The sequence below is a fragment of the Balearica regulorum genome, chromosome 3 (genome assembly GCF_011004875.1).
Source record: "Balearica regulorum gibbericeps isolate bBalReg1 chromosome 3, bBalReg1.pri, whole genome shotgun sequence".
In the NCBI taxonomy this organism is placed as follows: domain Eukaryota; kingdom Metazoa; phylum Chordata; class Aves; order Gruiformes; family Gruidae; genus Balearica; species Balearica regulorum.
The window spans coordinates 93,124,207-93,149,551 of NC_046186.1; the positions used below are offsets into that span (position 1 = coordinate 93,124,207).

The 25,345-nt window shown below is 37.3% G+C and overlaps 1 protein-coding gene across 6 annotated transcripts in view; it reads right to left on the reverse strand.

The window, feature by feature from the left end:
- Positions 1-25,345, reverse strand: part of BTBD9 (BTB domain containing 9) — a 124,392-nt gene that overhangs the window by 28,980 nt on the left and 70,067 nt on the right. For all 6 annotated transcript variants that reach the window (XM_075749002.1, XM_075749003.1, XM_075749000.1 and 3 more), the window contains 2 exons: positions 12,092-12,201; positions 3,564-3,753 (listed from right to left, as the gene is read on the reverse strand). In XM_075749002.1, coding sequence (XP_075605117.1) covers positions 3,564-3,753; positions 12,092-12,201 — 300 coding nt within the window. The remainder of the gene's footprint in view (positions 1-3,563; positions 3,754-12,091; positions 12,202-25,345) is intronic.

The window sequence follows — 25,345 nt, forward strand, 5'->3', positions numbered from 1 at the left end:
CTGCCAGCCTCTGGGAAGACTAAGGCCGTGGGCAAAAATGAATCCCATAAAATTCAACAAGAACAAAAGCAAAATCCTGCGCCTCCTACAGACTAATCCACTGCAGTAGTAAATGCTACAGTCTGGCTGTGCTAAAAAAGACATGGGAGTCATTCTGATCAGAAGATGCCATTAGTTGCCTGTGTGCCTTCTCAGTAACGAAGGCTAGCACCAGATGAACCTGTACCGATAGGAACTGAGCCCGCAGAACAAGGGAAAGAGATTATTCTCCTTTACTTCACACTTGTTAGATCACACCCAGCATACTGCATCTCATTTTGGACCCAAATACAATACTGATAGATCTGTGCAAATTCAGCAGAGGACCATCAAGATGGTCAGGAGGTTGGAGCACATGCACCGTGAAAGAGGCTTCTAAGGAAATTGGCTTGTTTAGCTTAAGAAGGCTTGGAGTTGGGGAGGAACCTAACAGCACTTTTCAATACCTGAGAGCAGGTTATCAAAAAGACTGAGCCGGGCTCTTTAATGAGGTACACAATGGGAAAACCAGAAGACAACAGTCAAAAATTGGAACAGGACATTTGAGATGGATTAGAGGCATAGGAAAGCAGGAATTGCATGAAAAGAAAAACAAACAAACAAACAAACAGTACATTGTGAGGATAATTAAACACTGGAACAGACTACCCAAAGAAGTTGTGGAATTTCCTTCCTTGGAGGTTTTCAAGACCTGAGTGCATAAAGCCTTGAGTAGGATGGTTCGTCTTCATAGCTGACCCTGCTCTGAGGAACTGGCTGGGTGAGATGTCTTCCTCAAGTCCCTTCCAACCTGAATGGTTCTAAGATTCTAAGAAAATGGGATTAATTTTGCAGAAAGCATGCATACAAGATATACTCCTGAAACAGTAAGCTCTCTATGCATTTCTAATGCATCTTTCAGTACCAAGAGTTCTTCATACTCAGAATTTAGTTGCCATGGTAACATATTCCGTCTTGGAGGCGCTCTCCAGCAGTATTCTGATTTCCACAGACTAAAAGCATCTACTAGCCTTTTCTCAAAGGCTCATATATTTACTGTCTCTGATACACATATATTTAACTGCACATTCATGTCTCTGAACTTAAAAGACACATACTTGAATTCCTAATTATTCATTTAGGATCCAAACCCACTGGTCTAATGACTCAGTTTCTGGGGGTACAGCAATTAATGTCATTCTGCAGTCATGGTGTACAGCTAGCCTAAAGAAAATGCTCCTGGAAATCTTTTTCTATTTCCAGGTGGAAAGGTGGGAGGGTGAGATCAAGAGTTTTCAAGCAAGCAAACAGCAGGAAAACAGGCAATGAATACAGTTCAATCAGTTGTGGAAGAATTTCTGTTCAAAAAAACCTCTTGCTTAAGATGAAATATTAAGACTTTTTCCTCTAATCTCTGTTTATATGTAATTTGATTTCTGTACCAGTCACAGATTTCCTGGTGCTAAATAAAGACACCACTGTCACCATCTTTAGCTAGCATTGCACAGTACAGGACATCTTCTTGACCCTCGTTTGCCAAAGCTGTAGCTGCCACATAGCGAAACCTCGCTTCCCAACTCAAAGGGGCATCTTTCCCTTGGCTGCCCATGATCTGCAACACACGTGGCTGCAACTCAAAACACTTGTTCTAGGCAGAACACAAAAAGGAAAAGATGACATAGTGCTAGCATTTCTGTCTCCAGGCAATGCAGGTAGTCTCCTCTGTCAGAAGATACCCTAGATGATGATGTTTATTATTGTTGGGTTTTTAGGCAAGCTGTACATCTTGTTTGTACTATACACACAGGAAAGCTGACAAAGAAAGATGAGATTCTGTATCTGTACAATGCCATACCACAGAAATCACTAAATGCCTATTAGTTTTTAAATTATATAATGTTTGTTGTTTGGGGTTTTTTAAGTGGCTCTACACACTTGCTGATTATACAATTATCATTTTTTGGCAACCAAAAGTCTAGTTCACCTCACACACAATTTAATAATGAGACTTATTAAAAATCTTCTTCTGCTCAAGAATAACCACTAGCATAGTATTTAATACAGGAAAGTCAATTTTTTGCACTGACTTGAAAAGATGGTATGACTCACCAACTGAAAGATAGCAGAAAATGGTAAGAAAGGAAGCCAGAGACTATAAACTGAGAAACTATGCATTTTAGTCAATATATTCTTCTCTTACACTTTCATGTGGCCAAAGCTTCCGCTGCTACTTGAATTTAAGTTTAAAATGGCATGAAAATTATGTAATTACATTTTCAATTACCTCTTTTAAGAAATCCGAGTACTGCGTCTTTCTGGTTTTCTACTTGAGATGCAATGCTTAATTGAACATTAAAACCACCAAACTCAAAAGCATAAAACATGGAGGGTGGAAAGCTGCCAACCATACTTATTCAACTTGTCTCACACAGTGAGAACAATGCCGGACTTGCATTATGCTACAGCACAGACAAAACAGTACTTGTGTTAGGTTAGAGATTTGCCTGAAGGTCTGATTTTAAACTTTATCTTCAAAGTTTTATAACCATCACAACAATGCCACAAGCCAAAACCAAAACCCAGAAACCAGAAATCGGCAGTTATAAAAGAGCTTTCAAGTCTCACTTCCTCATCAGTTTGAAGAGGGAACTCTAACAGGCAGACGGCACTGAGCCAGTTGCTAGCAATATGTACCTACGTACACGGTCTCTGTTGCGAGCCAGCACCTCAACCGGGGTTTCAACCTTTGCTGACTGGTACTCTAACTTCAGAAACCTTTCCCTTTTCTACATCGTCACAGAGAATACAAATTCAGTTCCCAACAACATACTCTAAATTTACAAAGAATGGGAAGCCATTAAGACAATGTTTTGTATGTCAGAGAATCTGAAGTTGGCAAAAATATTTTTGTCTTCGCCCATGAACAATCCTGCTCTCCAATCGATTTCCAAAGTTTCTACATTAGCCAAAAGTTTGCTGTTCATATGTATACAGACAACCACTGTAAAAATAGCCCAATGAACTTCAATCCAGATCTAAACGCATTCATTAATCCAACACTGTAAAGCAATATTCAGGTTACTGTACCCTTATTATACATTCCATGTTCAAATAAGAACTGATAGTAATTGTATAGTGAAAAGGAGACCTGGTTGACTCTAGATGATGGCTTTCGCCAGTAAACATTTCTGTTTTCACAATGAGGTGGATAAGAGGAACTGCACCTACTTTGACCACAAGCGAGGCTGCAATTAAATTTCTATTTTAATACAAGTATATACCTTTAATCTTACAATTTGACTATTACTATTATTCTGCCTCTGAATTGTAATATTTTCTGGAATTGCACTGCTGTATCTCGACATATACTTCACATATTTAATTTTTAACATGCCATTATACTTAAGTAAGAAGCCAAATGACAATTACTAAACTAGTCCCCTAATTACCATTGTTTCCAAATGTCATATATTCTAAAGAAAATAATGGTGCTCAGCAGAAGTTTCATTATTGCCCGTAAGTTAGAGAAAAATAAACCCTCTTACCGTATCGATCCAATCATGTAGGGCTGTGCTAGCTGTACTACAATAGCTCCGCTCCCAAGCTGATGGCACGTGTAACCAGAATCCCAGTCGTAGTTTTTTGTGTCTCCATTCAATAAGGCATTGCGACTGCGACTTACACCCTCAATCACACTGGCACAGTCTGCAATTGTTGCAACATTTTCAGTGGGAACTGCGAATTAAAACACAAAGATGACAGACGTACAGTCAGAAAACACTTTGGATACTAATGGTCTTTACGTCTGGTAAAGAATTGGGAAAAAGAAGAAAAAAAAAAAGATGAAAGTATGATCAACATAAGGAAATTTAACTCTTATTTAACATGAACTATGAAGCACAATCAAGTGGTACACATGATTTTTATAGCATTGATCCCTGAATAGGTTGGTAAATTAACAGATGGATTTCTCTTTTGGTGATGTGAAAGCACTCAATACAATTGGGGAAAAAATTCTTGCCCAGCAAAACTTTTGAAGTTTTCAAATAATTTCTTCCTGTTTTCATGATGAAACCTCCCCCACTCTCTTCCCCCCCCCCCCCCCCCCGAAAAGAGAAAGAGAGAAAGAGAGAAAGAGAGAAAGAGAGAAAGAGAGAAAGAGAGAAAGAGAGAAAGAGAGAAAGAGAGAAAGAGAGAAAGAGAGAAAGAGAGAAAGAGAGAAAGAGAGAAAGAGAGAAAGAGAGAAGTGGAGATAGTTCAAAGCACTGGTCTGGACTGTGGGACGTCTGGACTTGGCAAGGAGCTTGCACTTTTTTTCTGCCGTGTGTTTTATGATGTTTTGGTTGGTTGGTGGTTTTCTTAAGATCGTGCTTGTGACACTACTAGCACACTTAAACCACAGAATCCTAGCTCTTCATGGAAAATTAGCGCTTTTGTGAGTGCTGGAGACTCTTACGCTTAGCTCTGCAATTTCACATAGCTATATGTCAGCCATTTTCAGATGTTGTAGTATTTAAAATGTATATTTTACAGACAACTACTAGAAGTATGTAATTTAGTTATCAGTGTGCCATGGGCTCAATGGGAGAAAAGAGTGCAAGCTCATTGCCAAGTAGCAATCCAAGGCAGTGGAAACGCAATGGCTTCTGAAAAATCTACTCCACTATCATCTCTGTTTGCTCATAAAAAAATCACTAAACCCACCATATTACTATGTTAGAAACCTCTTGATTCCCTATTACGGAAAAGAGACATTCAGAAATTCCCAGATCCTTATGGGGAGCAGGTGGTAGGCATTAGAAGTACTTCACTGGGAACAATCTGAATAAAGCAAAGACTAACAATGCAAACTAACAGTACTGGCATCAAAATAAAGTTTGTTTTGGCTTCCTGCTCTTCCCTGGCAGTAAGGGAACATCTGTGAGTATCCATTTTATACAGGCATTAAAGCATCTTCTATATATTGCTGCTTTTTGCAGGAAGAGGAAGCTACTGAAATCTAGGTTAAAAAACCACCAAACAAAAACAACCCACAAAAAACCCAACAAGTAAAAGATGAAGTGTCAAAACCAATGTTCATGTTAAGGCTCCATGGCATATTCTGGATACCCTCTGAGCTATGTAAGGCATTAATTGAACACAGTACTGCTCAGTTCATCCAATCTTTTACCTGCATGCCCTCTGAGCATCATCCTGCTCCTTCTCACATTTACATTTCGGCACTAATCCGTGACCTCCTAAGAAGGTGTTACCCTGATTAGTCAAACTCCTTAACAACCGCACAGAAACTGTCTTAGTGTGTTTTTAATATAATTTTGTGGTCTTCCCTACAACAGTTAATTAGAAAGTAATTCTAACTAATTGCATTGTGCAGAAGGTGCCATACTGTTCCTTCTCTCTAGGGGGGGTCTGCCACTCCCTATTCTGAATGTTCATTATCATCTTTTATATCCGCTTGATAAATTTATTAAAAATACCATCTGGTAGGGACTCTGATCTGTGCTGTATTTTCAAGTCTTCTGCTTCTCTTCCTTTTTCCCATTAGAATTTCTGCTTCAATTTAGGTCACTTGTTTACAAAAACATACTGCCAAACCCAACAGTCTTGTTTCTATTTTTTTTTTTTTAATCCACCAGCTATTCAGCTTTTCCAATAACCAATGTTGCAACAGAAAACAAAAGCAGGGATTACAAATACGGAATTTTTTTTTCCACTGTTCATACAGCACTTTTGCTCCGACAAATCTGATTTGCTTTTATGCAACAGAAAACATAGGCGTTAGCAAAGAAAAGGAGATGATTGAGGTTACAGGACAGCAGCATCAAAATATTTATTGAAACTTATTTTCTTGTCTCCTGGTCTTACACTGCAGAATGCAGCAATGAACAGCTTGGCAGTATATTTAATTCTAGTAATAGTATTTTTATAAAGGATTGTCATTTTCAAGGCATGGCCTAAGGGCCACCTATGCTATATATAAAAATAAGATAGATATGTTATTCAACTGCCTTTAGAGATTCCCCAGGACAAAAATGTACCAGGACTGTGTGGTGGACTTCAGTCCTATTTATCACTCCTGAAGGTTTTTGGTGGTTTGGGGTTTTTTTATTTTCTTAATTTTTAGCAGACTATCTTCCACAAGAATTTTTTTTCCTGCTGAAGTACTCAGAAAAAAAATTACGCAGCCATTAACTGGCTTCCATATCTGAGTGTAAAATACTTCCTTTCATCTCCCAGACTGGACAGGTCAGATTTTGCTTTCTGTCCATCCACTGTAACTTCGCTGCAATCAGTTGGCTAACATGGGGGGAAAAAAAAGACAGAAAATCCTCAACCAACTCTCTGCAACACAGGAAGGAACAGAACAGAGTGGGCTTTTGCCCCAGCTCACAAAAAAAGCCATTAATGAACCTTAATTCAAATTACTAAGACAAACAGACAGTAGATCTACTGAGTAGTCTTATTTTATAGGAAGGGAGTAATTTAAAGCATTACGGACTGCTTGAATATATTTATACTGCATTCTGGGCAACAGTCAGTGAAAGGTTCTCAGCTGAAGTGTCATCACAACATTCATTTTACTGAATTCTCTTAAGACACAAAACTATCACTTTGTGAAGAAACTATAAACAAGAAATTATACTAGAGCAAATACATTTTTCTGTTAGTTAATACAAAGAAGAGGTTTTTTTTCTCTCATGCTGACAGCTGTTAAATGCTCAGCTTTCATTTGCTCCATTTTTAATGGTAAAATTGCATTCCTTCTCTACCTGGCCATCTACTGAGCCGACAAAAGTTCCTCACTAGGAAGTGATGGTTACAAAAAAGAAAGCTGAGAGCAAAGAGAAAAAGGAAAATAGAATCAAGGATGTCACTATTATTCCAGTGTTCAATTTTATTGTATTAAATAATTAAAGGGATGTTGCGCATTTTGCTTTCATTATTTTCCACACACCAGAACATTTGTTAAGTCTAATCTTTATTCAGTATATGAATTAGTACTTGTTTATTTGCCACATGGTAGAAAATATTGTCTACAGACTTTACTGTTAATTAAAAGTACAGTCACAAAGTCCTGTCTCCCCTTCCACATATTCTTTCTTATTTTCTTGAGCTGAAACTTGCTGATGACATTGCTACATTTCATTTGAATCTTCAATCAAGAACTCGAGAAATATCAACTTCAAACAAATTATCAACAGCATTTCTGCCTGTTCCAGTGAAAAGCTTTCTGCAAGACCTATTTAGCTAGAAAAGAAAACCCCACTAATATTTGTCATTGTCCAATTGTCACTTTGGATTAGAATAACTTCAGAAAAGGCCGATTTTTCAAGCTGGTATCTGCTAGAGCTCATGATTTCTGATCCAGTAACTGAGAACAAAAGCATTCAAGTCATTGGAATGGGCCGTACTTTTAATTGCCAACCAATTGGCTGGCTACAGGGCTCCTTCATTAAACATTCTGCCTGAAGACGGCTTTCAGAAATAGCAATTATTTCAAAGGAGCCCTAGGAAGTATGCATCCTTCATTGCAGCACTGGAAATAGAAAGAAAAAGGAGGAGGAAAAAAAAAAGTAACTAAAATCATATGAACAGATCTCTGTTGAAGAATGGGTAGCAGTAACCAAACCAACCATATGGCTGTCCTTTCCTGTATAAAAAGAAAAATCCCTGCAGTGTTTAGATGGTCTTCAAATTTTCATATTTTCCTAAGGCTATGCTTGCAGCAGAGCTGACTTACATTGCTGGGTAAACCTGCATGGTTTTGAAAGAAGGCTAACCTTTAAAAAAAGAGAAGAAACAAAATATGATAGCTTTGTGTGGGAGTCAACATTAAACTAGACACAAAAATAGCATCTCACTGCTTCCTTGGGGAGAGGTACAGCAATCTTTTACAGAGCTGAACCACACACTAGGAAACCGATATGACTGGTTTCTCTCTGTTATACATTTAATTTTATTTTTTTTAAATAACTTCCAGTGAATAAAATACAAGTGAGTGATTACTTACTAATTTCATTTTTTTCCCTTTTAAAAGGGAAATGTTCTCCTAAGGCACTGAACAGCACCAAGTGAAGGTTCACGAGCGCTGAACAGCATTCCCCAGAGGGTGACCAAGGACAGTCCAGTGTTTTATATCCATCTTCTGCTCTTCAGTCATTATTCACTGTTCTCTCTTTCGTGTGTTAATGTACAAGTTACAAGATAGTGTGACAGACTGAGACAGACTGCAGATAAACACAATTTCATATAAAAGCCTTCCACATCGCACTCCCTACGACCTTAACCAGGCTAAAAATAGGACGGTAAGCTGGTCAAACCCCACATGCCTGCATAGTCCTTGACTGATTGAAGGACTAAGCGAGGTTATCAATTTTTTCCCTTTGAGGCAGAAAAAAAGAATTATTTCCTGTATTTAGATAGGGAAAAAAAAAACCCCAAACCAAAAAAGGCATTGCATAGAACCCGCCCCTTACCCACTGTTGTAGTTTCTTGCCACTGGGCAGATTAGAAGCTTTTACAAAACATGACATCACACTGGTTACCGCTTCTGCCTCCAAAGTAGTACATCTCCTGCTTGTGAAAATTTTCATTTGTTTTGGATTCTAGATTAAATATTAATGACTAAAGACCATTCAAAATTTCAGAAGCGGAAGTTCACTAAAAGCAAACACTATGCTTTTGAGATTTAAAAAATATTTACATCTCTGTTAAATGAAACAGTGATGTCAATCTTGTGATTCTAATATGTAGAACTGTTAACTTACACATTTAGAGATAATACTATGCCAAAAGGAAAATTACATCTCAACACTAACATCTGCGTTAGGGAATAATTTCATATCATTGAATTAATTTCTGTCACTTACCTCATTTCACAAGACATGAAACGTTGATGTAAACCAACACTAAAACACCAGACAGTGCTAGAAAGAGCATTTCCTGCTACTTTTACTTCAAAACAGCTACTCAGCTACCAATGGGTCATGTCAGTATCACATCCAGTATTGTATAAAGTAACTGTATAAATCATCTTCCATATTAACTTTTAAATGTAATATGTAAGATAATAATTTGTCATGAAAACCTTGCACGCAAAAGCACAGCAACATAAAATTGCTGTTATCATGAAACAGCGCTTCATTTTTATTCTTTGTTTACCAGCCTTCTAACCTTCACTTTACAGTCACAGTCATTACATAGATACTAAGTATCAGTAGTAATACATCTGATAAATTACCCTCTTTGTATACACAGCTTTCTGATCAAATTGAATAGGTTTCACAAAAAATAAATAAATAATTACTCTTAAATCTCAATATAAGATCTCTAAACAAATACCTCAGTGGTCTTATTTCTTTGGAATGAGGTTTCAAATGACAAACTCTGCATATAATCTTCAGTGTTGTTTTGGTAAAAGTAAGGGGCACAGTGTCTTTCTGAAAGGACCATATGGCCTTCAAGGGCTGACCAACATTTCATTGTTTTAATAAAACAAGTTATAGAAACAGCAGCCTTTTCTGTTCTAACCTAATACCATACTGCATAAACAATGAACCCAATAGTATTCCTAATACTGCTTTTCAAGGCTTGAGGATGAAAGCTTCTATACTCAATCAAGCTTAAAAGCAACCTACTCTGATTAGCGTACTTTCATATAGTTTGTGGAGCTTTCCTAACTGCTTTCAGTTCACTTTACCCTATCCAGTCACTGCGGAAATAGAAACAAACATTACGAATCCTCATTAGAGCAATAAAATAAATCTGTGCCAACTACCCCGCTGGTAGTCATACAGACTTTTTAGAGAAGTGGAACTGGGACAGTCTGCTTGATCGAGGGAGCCCGGCAACATTCTACCTTACAGTAACCATCACAGGTATGTAAAACAAAGCACTAAATGGATATAAGGTCACTTTACTGGATCAAAACTGTTGAGAGTATTTTTGAATAGGTAATGTCCATGACCATAAGTTCTGGTGGAACAGCCTTTATACCCCTGCACCATTTCACAATGGGACTGCCCTCAACTACTCCCAAAATCTTTCTATTTGTCCCTTTGTCATCTTAAATTCTGTAAGGTCATGTATCCAACTGTTGCTGCCTCATTTACAATTGGACGTTGGTCCACATCCCCCTTTCAAATAACTACACGCTGAATTCTCACTCTTTTAATTTTCTATTAATTGTACCAACCCTTCAATATAAAAAGCTCTACAGGCCTCTCTCTGCTTATTGTAGATCACTTCCAATACCTTATACAATAGCTTGATTTACCCATGCTGAATGACAGCATAGTTCCACTCATCACCATGAACAACAGGGGATACTTACTATTATGATTTACCTGTAAGATTCTGTAACTACAGATAAATTTTAATCAAGTCATACAAAGTCTCCATCCCCTAGACTATCTTTGAAACTCATGAAATGCTGAAACAGTTCAAATAGTTTGTCTCACTGAAATGCTCACTAAACCACAAAATATCGCAGAGTATCTGAAAGACAAGTCAATTATGGTACAAGTACACTTCCACAAACATACATGGATTTACTACCTTGCCTACTATTACAACCAAACAATCTTTGAGTTAATACACACACACCAAAAAAAAGCAAATATGTTGAGTCCTAATCAAATTCATATAGATATATGCATCACTTATTTGCACACAGTAACTCTGATTTTGTATGAAGTTTACAGAAGTTCATAGCCAACAGTGCTAAATATGAAATTAACTCAAAGATTTTTATCAAACTTGAACTACTTTGTTGCTCCTCTAACTAGCTTACTGAAGGTAGATGTTTTCTTTAAGCATAGTTCTTCCTTACTGCTTATTTTATTTTCTTGTCAATGGCAACTGCAATACTACTTGTAAACTCCCTACAAAGGAAAACTTTCTATTTGCATTATGGGACAGCTTGTACACTTTGGGGCTAAAGAACATAAAAATTCGTAAAGCGTGATTTGTCAGGCTATTTATTCTATGCTTCTAAAAAGACATCATGAAGTTACACAGCAAACCTCATGAGATCGAGTGCAACCATGCGATGGCTTTGTATAATGCATGGGGAATGGAGCTGAAGGAGATGGGTCCCAGTTTTTCACAGCCAATTATTACAGTTTTCTCACAAAAAAAAAAATTAATTTTTTTTGGTGCATACTTAAAATTTAAATATGTATTTAAAACCAGCATGAACTCTGGGAATTTTGCTGAAAGTCTCAATTTCATGACAGAAGTAACAAGCTGTGTGAAATCCCACCTAGATAACTACTAAAAGGTGCACAAAACTCTTCCCAATGAATTTCAGGATCTTGCTTGCATGAGTTTATATGGAAGAAAGCACAGAAATCACCCTGTTTGGACTATTACAAAAAATCAGTATTAAATCTTATTTTGACGTAGTTTATCATTCAGTATTGTTCGTCTGTTGGGGACTTCTACCTTAAGTAATGCAGTACTATGTAGAGGCACTTAAATCAGTAAATATATATTTGGAGCTGCAGAGGTAAGAGAACTCCATCAACGTGGCGTTCTGAGAATAAGGGTAGCCAATATAACATCCTGCCATGGCTAAGCATGCCTATGACTCTTTGGGGGAAAATCAGCACATGAGAGTTTACTTTCAGCTGTTGAAACTAGGCTGTGTAAAAGGCCCTAAATGCCCAAATCCATCTTCACTGCAGTAAATAGCTCTGGTTACTCCATCCTTGTTCCAGAATTCAGGCTAACCTAATGGGAGGCAAAAGCAACCATACCACGAGACATGCAAAGAAGAATCAGATTAGCAGCACAGAGTGACGCAATTACCAGTGGTTTTGGCAGCAGCAGTTGATTTAATTTTTATTTTAGCATTCCAGCATCATCACTAATTAATCCACAGAACTGGAATTTCAAAGAAGTCGCAAGGACTAGCCAACTCATTCAAAGCTTACAGCATCATTTAACTCAAGTTAGAGATTTCTGTGTGGAAACAGGAGTAACAGTGCAGCAACGGCCAGTCTTAAAAGGCAAGCATTTGCAACAGTAAATGCATTCGCAAATGTAAAAGGAAAACAGTTTTATCTCTTACCTATCAGACCTTTCTCAAGAGTAAAGGTTTTGTTGGTGAACATGCATTCAAATGCCACAATATGGAAAACTTTGTTCACTGTGTTGTGGGTCCCAACAATTCGAATATACCTATAAGGGGGGAAAAAAAATGGTAAGCAGCGTAAGTTAAGCATGACAAAATTCTATGGACTAAAAGATAAATGATTCAGTTGGACTACATTGTGCAGACCCGTAAGAACTGAGTAACTGTTAAAAAAATAAAACTAAAATAAGAAAAGGACTAAAAAAGAGTATAATTTTCACATCCAACTTCCATCTAGTCAGTACAATTTAAGAAAAAAAAAATTATTTAAAGAGCTGAGAAATCTATCAAAAAAGTCTTTCTGGACTAATTTGCCAAGAAAAGCAAAAAGAAGGACGTTCTGGTTCAGAAATGGCCTGTTAGTGCAAATGTGTGCTCAGGGAGACTTCAAATAACAATAACAAAAAGAATCCCTTTACCAACTACTTATCACCACAATGAAAGATTTCACTCAGCCAGGACAAACCCAACAAATCAGTGAGGCTTCTGTGCAGAAGCCAAAAATTAATTCCATTTTAATATGACTGTTTCTAATTCTAACACTGGATGTACAGGATATCAATGTCATTGGCAGTGTGTCTTTTATTAATGACAAAAAAAAAATAATCCTGACCAGTCAAGTGATATGAAACAAAGCTAGCTCTGGGTTTCATTCCTGGTTGTATAACTTATACTTCCAGACTGTAACTGAAAATCAGATTGAGCTGCTCTTGAATACTGTGACCTATTCACCTTCTGTATTACCCTGGAGGCTTCACCTTCCATAAACAGCCATTAACCTCGATTCAGTCTGATTCCTGAAATTTCTGAAGAGATCCAACAGTTCTTACTATAAATTTTGAAAATTCCTACATGAAATGTTGCACACCATCTCAATAAATGTTGAACGAGCAACACAGAAAATTACCTAAAACAAATACCATTACCACACAAAATGGGTTACCCACACTGCAGAAAGCTTTGTATGAAATGAACTCATTTCAATTAAGAAGGATCAGAACGTACAATTTGTAAGCAATATCCTTGGTCTGCAGTATAAAACCACCTTTCACTTACGTAATATAATTATAGTTCCAACACAATGGCCATTCACCAACAGCATCATTTTGGCTTGTGTTCTTCATCATATCAAGTTGAAAAGATATACAGTTTTCAGTCCTGAGATTTATTTTTTTTTTAACAATAAAACCCCTTATACCTATTTACCATGCAAATGTTCAATCTCCTCCTACACTTCAAGACTTTAGTACCTTATGAAAGAGCTTTTGTAAGCCTCACTGATTGTTATTACTGATATCCCTTTGTCTTTACTGTACATAAAAAGAATCTTCTAAAAAAAAAATTTTAAAAATCCACCTATTAAATGCAAATGACTGCAAGAGACAACTAAGTTACCTGAATATTATGACATCACTAAAACTGCCAAAGTTGTTGACCTCTGCTCCTTTTAGCTTATATACAGTTTCTTTCAAAAAACCAACTATTATACATTTTGATTAAAATTACAAAACTTATATACAATATGCTCAAAATTTCACTTTAAAAAAGTGATATGCTATTTCACTTTAAAAAAAAAGAATGATATGCTATTCCCTAATTAATATTAACTCACAGATCAATTGATTATCACAGTAGCAAATTTCCTGCAAGTCATTCTACATAGAAAAACTTGCATAACTGGAGAAAATATTTATTTTTCATAAAGAAGGTGAACCTGAATTTAAGAATAAAGCAGAACTTAGCCCTCACTATGCAACTGTGACAAGTGCCTGCAAAGAGCATCGCAGGAATCTTGGCTGACAGGGAAGCAGCAGTTCTTTCCCCAGACTCACCCATGTGCAGCAGTCAGTTGCTTGCAAGGTGATACGCAGAATGCCGTATTTTGAGATTCACATTATGAAGGCAAAACTGTATGAGCCTCAGTTTTTCTTAACGCGCTGAGGATAATTTGCAGTGGTTTTGCAAGTGACACACAATCAGGTACAGCCCTAGCAAAAGCACATGAGATGCACAGGAGCAAGACCCCAAGGTTTCTACTCACAAAGCTGACCTTCTGCAAAACTGACACTGAAGATCCACTGAAAAGATGATAATCAAATTACTCAGGAGACTGATGGTTTGCTGTTCAGAGAAAGTTAACCTGAAATTTGAAAGCATCTTTCAGTTTTAGGAGGCCTATTAGACATCTTCAGCTAAGGGTATCCCTCCACCTTGAAGTTACAGGGAGAGACATTTGGTCCAGTCTTTTCAGATTATTTTCTGTCAAGTCACGAGCACAGTATGAACCCTAAATACACAGACAATGACCAGGATCCAACAACAGTAATTATTCTATCCAGCATCACAAATGCAGAATTCGACTAAACATGGGAACAATCTTGGAACGTGTGTAAGTGCAGGCAGAGGCTGGCTCACCATAGAGACTCCCTCATGTCTCTCAGGCTAAAAGGTATTGATTGAGTTGCGCTGCTTGGACAAAACACTCCCCAGGCTAACCAACACGGCATTACTAATGGAGGTGCTTTCACATACTTCAGTTACGCTTCTGTGCTTTAAAGAGTTTAGAGAATAAACTGTAACGATATTAATAGGAACACAAGAAACTGCTTCATAATTAGATTTGAAAACTAATTTACTTAGATTTTTTGTGTTATGAAACTGTAACACTAGAGCAAATTTCTTGATTGTTTTTGGCATTTTTTTCTTTTTTTTTTTTTTTAATATATCAAGAGAGTGAAAGACACACAGACTTGAATAGTTTGCTGTAGGAAAAGCATCCTTATCATACTGCACATGCAGGTTAAATAAAGTATCACTCACTGGTTAGCAAAGTTCTCTGCCAACAGGTAGAAAGGAACAAAGCTTATTCCTCATGCTAAATAGCCTATCAGTTATTTGGAACAATAGATGACAATGTTTCACATTGCTGGGAAGCTGAAATTCTGTGGTAATGTAAAACAAAATCTCATGCATTAAAATAATCATGTATACATTAATCTTCTAAGGTATATTAGTTCTATAATATTATTGTAATATTATTGCAAGGTAGAACATAACGACATGACATACCCCATCCTTTCTCCCCAGTACAACACATATATTTTAATCTTTCCTTATCTCTCTCAAGGTGAATGATCAGAATGATTACCTGTCTGAATCTTGCATTCTTCTACTTGGTAGAAATTAAAATAATGCAATCTTCAAAATTACTTTCAATGCCCTAACTTCTAAAATAACATTCTCAGATTTTGCATAAAAATTGTAGTTTATTATTCCATTTGATGCAAGATACTAAAGCTGCCATAGCTTGAGACTGCAACCTTCCTTCAAATAAGGTAGAATTTATTAGAAATGCCCAATACCACTAGGTAAACAAGCTGTATCTGAATTTCAAATATCACCAATGAAGAGTAATATTGAAGGTACACAACCTGTTTCAGAAGAGTCAAATGAAGACATTATAAATACTGAAGTAGTACATCTTAATGAGAAGAACACTAAACAACAGGCTGAAAACCAAGAGTTGGCTCAGAAATACAATAGTGAGGAAAAACTGCAATGCGGACAACTTCAATAGGAGCAGCAAAGTCTTAATTCAAAGCATAGTTTTCAGAAATTTAAAATGCCTATTATAGCTCATGACATGCTTGAAAATTTGTAAATTTTCCTAAGCAGTTTTCCACCAGATGGAAATGCACCAAGTCATGATTAAAAATAAAAGTATCCTTCAGGCAATCAGACTATGTGTACCATCTCATCATTTTCCTGGAGCAGTTTATTAGCTGGAAAATAAAACTACAGGTAACAAAATTAATATGAACAATTATTCAGCACACACAAGTTTGAGAAATGCTTAACATGCATGGACCGTGTTTTATGTGATCACTCACTAAGTTTTTAAAACATACTGCACTGGTTTGGGCTGGGACAGAGTTAAATTTCTTCACAGTAGCTGGTGCAGGGCTGTGGTTTGGATTTGTGCTGGAAACAGTGCTGATGATAACACAGGGATGTTTTCGTTACTGCTGAGCAGCGCTCACACAGAGCCAAGGGCTTTGCTGCCTCTCACCCCACCCCACCAGCGGGATGGCTGGGGGTGCACAAGGAGTTGGGAGGGGACACAGCCGGGACAGCTGACCCCAACTGACCAAAGGGATATCCCATACCATATGATGTCATACTCAGCATATAAAGCTGGGGGAAAGACGAAGGATGGGATGTTTGGAGTGATGGCATTTGTCTTCCCAAGTAACCGTTATGTGTGACGGAGCCCTGCTTTCCTGGGGATGGCTGAACACCTGCCTGCCCATGGGAAGCAGTGAATTAATTCCTTATTTTGCTTTGCTTGCATGTATGGCTTTTGCTTTACCTATTACCTTTATCTCAACGCAAGAGTTTTCTCACTTTTATCCTTCCGATTCTCTCCCCCATCCCACTGGGCTGAGCTGCCCACTGGGGCTAGCCCACACCACGATGGGGCTTTTGGCTCTGAGTGGCAGCGCAGCAACAGGTGAGGCTCTCCAACTTTGCTAACAGCCCTAAGGTACAGACAACTGAAAATTAAGCACCATAAATCTAACAGCCTTCTGGTTCCCACAAGCAAATCTGCATCAAGTGGCAAGAGTATCGTATCTGGAGATAATTAGGTCACATTGACAGAGATCAGATGAGTGAGCAGGCTCTGTGTACAAATGTCTACAGCAAGCTGGGAAGAAAGTGCTCAGGCCTTCTCTCCATCAAGCACAGGCAGATTCTTCTGTGAACTTAACTCCTAAGCTGGGACCCTTTTCTGAGGAACTGCTGTGACCACTGGTGCTGATAATGCCTCTTTCTATAATGATCTGTTCTTTAAGGCATATCCACAGAAAGAGACTGAAGTTCAACTCCTTTTTGTAATAGGACTCCAAACCTAAGGGGAGGTCCCCGCTCACAGCCCATCACGCTATGCTGTGACATGGTGTTCTCAATCCCACTGTCCATGTTGCCGACAAAGATGTTGAACAGTGCCGGTCCCAGTACCGACCCCTGAGGAACACCACTCGTCACTGTTCTGCACTTGGACATTGAGCCGCTGACCACAACTCTTTGAGTGCGACCATCCAGCCAATTCCTTATCCACCGAATGGGCCATCCATCGAATCGATGTCTCTCCAATTTAGAGACAAGGATGTCGTGTGGGACACTGTCAAATACCTTGCACAAGTCCAGGTAGATGATGTTGAAAAAGTTATAGGCTGAATGCCCTGCCCCCCCCGCAAAGGCTCTTGTTATGAAATTACTATATTATAAGACATCATCATGGGATCAAAGGATATTTAATTAAGACTGAAGGAGTGAACAATTTCAGTAACTGTGCATCTTTCAGAGTCCAACTTTGGAATTTTAACTGTCATAACATTTCCTTTCTATTTACATATTTATACAAAAACTACATCCTGTAAGAAAACAAATGAAGCTTGGTTAACATAATATTTTCCATCTTGCAACTAAGGGAAAAACAACATGTAGTTGCGGGATTGGAACTGCTGGAGTAACTTCTCCACACTCTGTACCTTCTGTATGCTATGAACAACAAATCTGTCCATACGGAAATAAACCAAAACCTTTTACTGCATCATAAAACATTTGATCTCATCTCGATTCTTTTAGACACTTAAGAATAAGGTCACATTTTGCATAGTTTTGCAATTACTTTTCACCTGTTCAAGTAGTAAGAATAAATATGTTCAGTAAGAATAAATATGTTCACCTCTAAGATGAGTGGTATTCTCCCACCTCCAATACTACATGCTTGCAATTCCTGTGGTCCTCAGAATCAGAAAAAACAGAGGAAGCAAACTAAAGATTATATTTTTAATAGATGACATTTCCTGAAATACAAGTATCTTCTATGCTGATTAAATTAACATAAAGGTGTATACTAAATATTTTTGATAGCCACACAGAGTCATTCTGCTGTAAGATTCTGTGCTTGGCAAGCATATCATCAATTAAAAAACACTGCTGACCAGACTTACTTGTGCGTTCTGAATTATAAGATAATTTAAAAGCTTTGATTACCACAAGATGGAAGGGGGAAAATAAACCAGCAGAAAGCTCAAACTCTAAATGAACCAAAAAACTTTAGAGCACTTTGTTAGTGGGTGACACAAGCTTGGGCAAGCCTGATTAATCTGAGACATAGGAATGATGAAGAATTAACTATATAATCAAAAGCCTGGTGCCAAACTATGAATTTTAATTATATTACTCTCTGAGGAAGAGACATGGCAGACAAAACCAAGGAGGATGGACACTAAAACCACTATAGGTAGTTTTTCCAGTGAAATTAGAAATTGTTCACTTTCCTGTCAGGAACAAAGCAGCTTTATACAGCACCAAGTTATCTATAAATCTTTGTGTGATAGGAGAGTAAAAGAACCACAATTCAAGGGCTAGACTAGCTCCTCTGTCAATGGACTTTAGTCTCAACTGATAGACTGGGGGGGGGGGGGAAGACAAATGAACCCTGAATCATTCTTAAAATTAAAAAAAAAACCAACCCAAAACTACAAACCACCAAACCGAAAAAAACCCCCAACAAACCAAACAAAACAAAAAAAAAAAAAACAAACCCCAAAAACCAAAACCCACTTTGATCACTCTGGGGGGTTTAAAAGTACTTCCCTGGCAGGTGAACAGGACTGCAGCATGAGAATTTTGCCCCTTTACAAGATAATTTTATTTTGGTTTCTGGCCCTGTTTGAGAATAATGGATACTGATAGTATTTAAGTGCTGCAAGAGTTTCATTCACGTGTCACAGACTTCTGTAGTCACAGTTAGTCACACTACACTTGGCCCTGAGACTCCCATGGCAGGAATACCAGAAAAACCTGCATCGCTCTTTTCTTCCCCCCCCCCCCCCCCCCCCCCCCCCCAAGAAGAAAATTATTTTGGCTAGAGGGAAACGGCATGTTCTAGTGAATCACGGTAGAGTCTTAAACTACTAAAATTTGAATGAACTACCTGGATTGATAAATTAGACAGCCACATGGCAATGCCCTCATCCATCCCCTATTTTTCCCAGAGCAATTCTTCACCTTTACACGAAACTATGACTTGGGCACTCTGTTGCAACTGCAGATACTCACATTTCTGAACAACTACATTATGTTTTACTTCTGCTCTTTACATTTGTACAGCTGACACATTTAATTCGGATAACAGCTGCTGCTGAGCATACCATTGATTCTGTTGTGGATACCCTGGAGGACTACTAATACCAATCCCTTGAGAATATTGAGACAGAAGACTAAGTAAAGAGAGGTAAAGGAAATTACCTGGTATTTTGCACTGATACCCACTCTAAGTTGCTATCAAAGCAACCCAGAACAGCAACAGTGAACCAAAATAAAGTACTAAATTGAATATATACAAAATGAGCTCTTAAGAACTTGGCATTTCATTTTCCTTTGTGGAACATTTGGTATGAGGCACCAGTGCTAGTCCTACATACTTCATATCTCCTGTATTCTGCTTAGAAACCGCTAACATTCACATTCTGATCACTGCCACAGAGATGCAGGAGATACAGCCCTGCACACAAGGGCATTAGAAGACATTCTGTTTGTCTTTTAGTGGAAAAGGAAACACTGCTATTCACCGCCATCCAAACCCCATTTATTGACAACTCTGTAAAACGTATAATCCTTCAGACTCACACAGCTGAATCAACAGACTCATGGCAGGAAGAAAAAAAAAAAAGCCAGGAGGAAAAATTTACTGCCAGAATTAAATCATGTGGAAAAACAGTGGACATAAATAAATATATAAAGAATTAAGCCAGAACAAACATGGAAAACATTTCTATCTTTTGACAGGAGACAAGTTTTCCTGCACTTAGATGAGAAAGTCTATTAGAGTCTATTTCATACCAAAGGAAATCCCTGCTGCAAATATAGAAAACAACAGTAACAAATCAAACAAAACACTTACAGAAGACAAAATCATTGAAGTCTAGTAGGAAAAGCATATGTAACACCTGCAAAGCCTGGACAGTAACAAACATTTTCACCTTCACTATTAACGCAAACACAAGCAACAGTGTAGCAGTTTGAAAAGACAACACACTTCTCTCTTTAATTTGCTAAAATGTGTATCCAGGTATTTTATGCTGTGGCATTCATGTGGCTAAAAATATTGATATACACTAATTACGCAGAATATGTAATTCTTTGTGTACTATATATATATAAGCAGCACATCAGCCAAGCAACCAATGTTTCTGAACATATTTAACCAAATTAACACTGACGTGCATGGAAACATAAGTAACATTTGCATGATGTGATAATACATTTTGTATTCTATACACAAGAATAATGAGCTTACAAACTGTATTTTTTTCATTCCTGGTTTCCAATTTGTACTTTATTTTTTTTAAAAACAGAAAACCCTAAATTTGAGGTAAACTTGCTTGAATCTGAATCTTCACATTGCGTAAATCTCTAGTTCCATTGAATTTCTCAAATCTGTACTTGGATCTGCTGGTTTTGTTTCAAGTCAGATGTCAGCCCAAATCAGTTCTATTTCCCAGAACCTGCCTAGATATGGGCAAGAATCTGTAATTTCACCTGATCTCATAACAGACTTTTACCACATGAATTCAAAATCTGGTAGGAGACACTAGTAAGATTCTGATGCTATGAAATCTGTATTTAAATCCTATCCCTAATTTGACTTTGCAGCCATTATAGAAATTCTTCCTATAAAACTGTAGTGAAGATATACACAGAAAATTGTATTTAGCTCTGGTGTCTAAATATCTGACAGACAGTGGTAAAGCAGGGTGGATTTTCAAAAGAAGATGAACATGATGAAAAAAAGATGGCAATTACTGAAAGAACCCTTTGTACATAAGGTTTGTTTGGATGCATCATTACTAAGTAGAAGTACAGCAACTCCAGGTATTTGAGCACATAAGCAGAAGACAGTAAGAGAAGACCTCCAGGGATCTCAAACGGTTCCATAAATGCACATGAAGAATGAAATGTTAAAATAATAAAAAATAAAAACCAAACAAAAAAATCCCCCACAAAGAGTGTAACTTTTTACTTACTGAGAAATATATCCAAGGATATAGGCAAGGAACCCACTATTTGTTATGTTAAATCTATACTGGGAAAGTACTAAGCAATACTCTAGTGGAATCAATGAAGTACTGGTAATATAAAAATGATTGGATACATCTTTTTCATCTACATTTTTATGATTTGAAAATTGTACCTATGGATACAACTCCTTGTAGTTGGAGGTGGTTAGAAAATCGATGCAAAGTATTGCTGGCTCAACTTGTAATTTGCTGTGCAAACAATTTTGGAACGCTGAAATGTGAGGTAATTCATTAAGCTGAGTCTGCCTTATACATTTAAAACATTTATGATAAAGCAGTTAGTGTTAATATTCATGCGGTTTAGATCTGAGGCAAGGATGGCTTTGTTAATCAGTTCCTTAAAGATACGATCATGCAGTTATTAAACCCCTTGTACTATCCAGTGATTTACAGATTTAGAGTGATTTACAGATACCATGCCAACAGCAACTATGTCACTTACAAGAAACATGAACTTAAATTCGTCAACAGTAAGAGCAATGTTTGTAGGAGCAAAAACGGTAAGAAAAAAAAAATCGGAAGTAATGCCCTACCTAAACTAGTAGAATGTCACTTCTGATTGCTTTGGTGTTCCTTTCTAACATAATTAAAGTATGCAACAGCTGTTCTGCTCCTGACAACACACAGCTCAACTAAACTGTTAACTATGATCATTCTCTAGAGTCATTTTAGAAATTATTTCATGAAGACTCAAGTTCACATGAAAATACCTATCAGTCACTGTGAAATGGAAGAGGAGCCTTATTGGAAATTATAAGACCTGTTTTTCGTATTGGTGAAACAAATGTCTAATGTGAGACAGATCAATGAAAGTATCAATCAATTATTTCTAAATTCACTAAATTTTGCATTTTAAGAGAGAAATCTGACATGGTATTGCTTAGCAGTATCACCTGCTACATATATATATGGTTGCTACTTGAGTTAATCAGTGTCTAATCTATATTGCTTACAATTTCTAGCATATTCAAGACCTAACTGCTAAGTACTGCAAGCCTGAACTGAGCTATAAAATAAAAGACAAAAGAAATATTATTTATGGGACTGTTCATCAGACATGGACAGTGCAGCAGACTCAATCTCATAAGCTTCATAGGTCTAGTTATTTTTAAATCACATTGTATTTTACTGGAAATAATAGATAACATGGAGAGAGATGATCATAAGTATGGATTACAAGTAGGCCTACATTAACCCGCACAAACACTCCTACAACAGCTCAGCAGCAGTGAGATGGCAGAAGAGAAGGGCAGTGACTTCCAATATCATAGAATCACAGCACGGTTTGGGTTGGAAGGGACCTCAAGGATCATCTAGTTCCAACCCCTCTGCCACAGGCAGGGACTGTTATACAGATAATAAGACTGTATACAGATAGTAAAATCTCCAGAAGTTCCTGTGAAAAGAGTTGAATTATGGTTATTTTAAAGACAGAGAACTACTTTAACGAAAGTATTTCTTGTTCTTGCTGCCTCTCTTTTTCCACTTTTCTTATTTTGTGATTTGTTTTAGCTGTAGAGTAGAACCACATGTATCAAATACAATTTGCCACATTTATCTTGCTGATTTAATAAGCAATCAGGAGAACCGCTTGATTAATTCAGAACAACATCGCAACATCGCACCAATTCAACTGATTACAATGGCTATTAGCTCACTGAAACATTACCATCATGCTGGAGCGGTACATTGGGTGCCATAGCCCCAAGAAAACGTTATCATTTTGTTGAAATGTAGTTCCTGGTCTCCTACAATAGGAAAGTAATTTGATATGTCTGTGAACTATGCCACTAAAACTTGTGGCAGATCTGCAGAAGACAGAAATATATTTATTGAGCTACTGAATTCAGGTCCCTTCAACTTGTTCCTGAACCAAACAACAATTTGATTTAATAACCAGTCATATAGTTCCCTCCATATGGTAAAACAAAAATAATAAACTGTTTTAAATCTAATGTCATAAATCCTAGAAGTATTTTGGAGGCAATGGAAGAACAACAGAATAAATGGTAACCAGAAAAACAAAGTAAGACTTTTCTTTTAAATCTTATTTCTTTTCACTATAATAGGAAATAAAGTTCTCACCTGTCCAAAATTTGCTCAACACTGAGCGAGCTGCAGATAGGTTTCTTCTAGGTGATACTTATCCATCATAATAAATAAGTACCTTAAAATTAGCCATGAAGTTTAATTCTATCGAAACAAAGAAAGCCTAACAGCTGAAGTTGCTATGCTTTCCATAAAATGATAAAAATCATTATATTTCTGGAAATCAGTTTGGGTTTGTGTGCTTTTTGGCTCATACCTTTTCTTTAAGCTAATCCCATTTTGCACTGGAATAGTTCGCCGATGATTCCAGCTCAAATGAAAGGTGACTGAACATCTTTACCAATACATGCAGTAACACCAAGGCACAATAAATCAAGCTTCTGTACATAATTCTACATAACTCCTTCAACCATTCACCAAAAAGCTTCCACTATTTCTGTCAATATATGCAGCTCAAGCCATATGAGACGAGCTGATGCCAGAAGTACCTAGAAAAGGGAGCTGAATGAAGGAATTACCTTTCCTTTTGTCTCAAGACATTAAACAACATATTTCCACCGAAAAACCAAGTGAGGATGTATTTACGTTCAAACAATATTTCACCGCAGTTATTGGATTTGTCCAGGAAAACCAAAGAGTTACAAGGTTGTCACACATTATCAGTGGTGGAAGAAACATCTCACTGGGGTGAATGCAGCAATTTGTCATTTACAGAGCAGCTTCAGGTCACCACAGCTGAATCTAAGACGACACTAACCCCACAACACAATACACTCAGACTGCATTGCAGTGAAGAGCATTACCACTGTGAATACCACTACCGAGAGAATTTTACGAAAGTAACCGAAGACTGATAGAGAGGATCATATTGCATATTTGCGTCGGTAAACAACACAAATCTGCCTTGATCTTCCTTTGTAATACCTTTCAAATACTTAATAACAGATCCCACAGAGCATTGGAAGGACATGAAAAAGTCAGTACCTGCCAGTGCACGTATATTTCTAACAGTTGCAGGATGACTACTTCTGTAGTGAAGTAAGTTTTACGGCCACAGAAAAAACCCTAGAGTAATAACTTCCTTCACTATGAACAAAAAATCTTCTATTTGGGAATCAAACAGAGCTTTGTCTGGATACCTTCTTAAGACAGAATGCATTAAGCCATCATCCTTTTAGCTATCTATAGATTAATGAGTGCCAGAGAGAGGTTTCATCACCTGTTTCAAAAAAGTAACATAAACTCACTGTGTATATAAAAATTGTACTGAAAATGCTGAAAGTTGCAAATTGATAGGCTTAGAGCCAAGTTATGACAAAATAAAGGCTCCTTAAATAATTTTAATGATCTACCTAGGATCCTCTAATGGAAGAAACTTATTTCTTCTCCATAAACCTCTGCCTTTTTCAGTCCAGAAGACACGTAGTACTCAGAAAGCAAAGCCTTCTTTTCCCAGCTTAATGCTGTCACTGAAATATTTCCATTAGTCATGAAGGTACTGTAGTAGGCCCCAATTCAGGTAAATCTTCTTGGTATTTTTTCCTCCATCATTAAATTTGGTACTAAAAGCCACTCAAACATAAATAACAATTTTTTTCTCTCTCTGTAAAAAGAAAACGTGAAACAGATTTTTTAAGTCTAAACTCTTACCACAAGAGTTAGACCTTAAGTCTAACCATCTAAACTCTTACCACAATATCTCCAATACCATCTTATTAAATGTGGGTCCCACATCTGTTTTCTCCTCAATAGCAGCTGGAAGAAGAATTCTGCCCTTATAGCACATCTCTAGCACTGACAAACCAGAATTCTCGAGTATTGCTGAATTTACTTAGCTAACACTTTAAAATGTGACTCCTCAATGAAGAAATAAACCATTATACCTGAACCAGGAAAGTAAAAAAAGGGGGGGGGGGGGGGGGAGGAGGAAGGGAAAAAAAAAAAAAAAAAGTCTTTTTAATAGTCCTTGTCCTGTATAGCAGGTGAGATA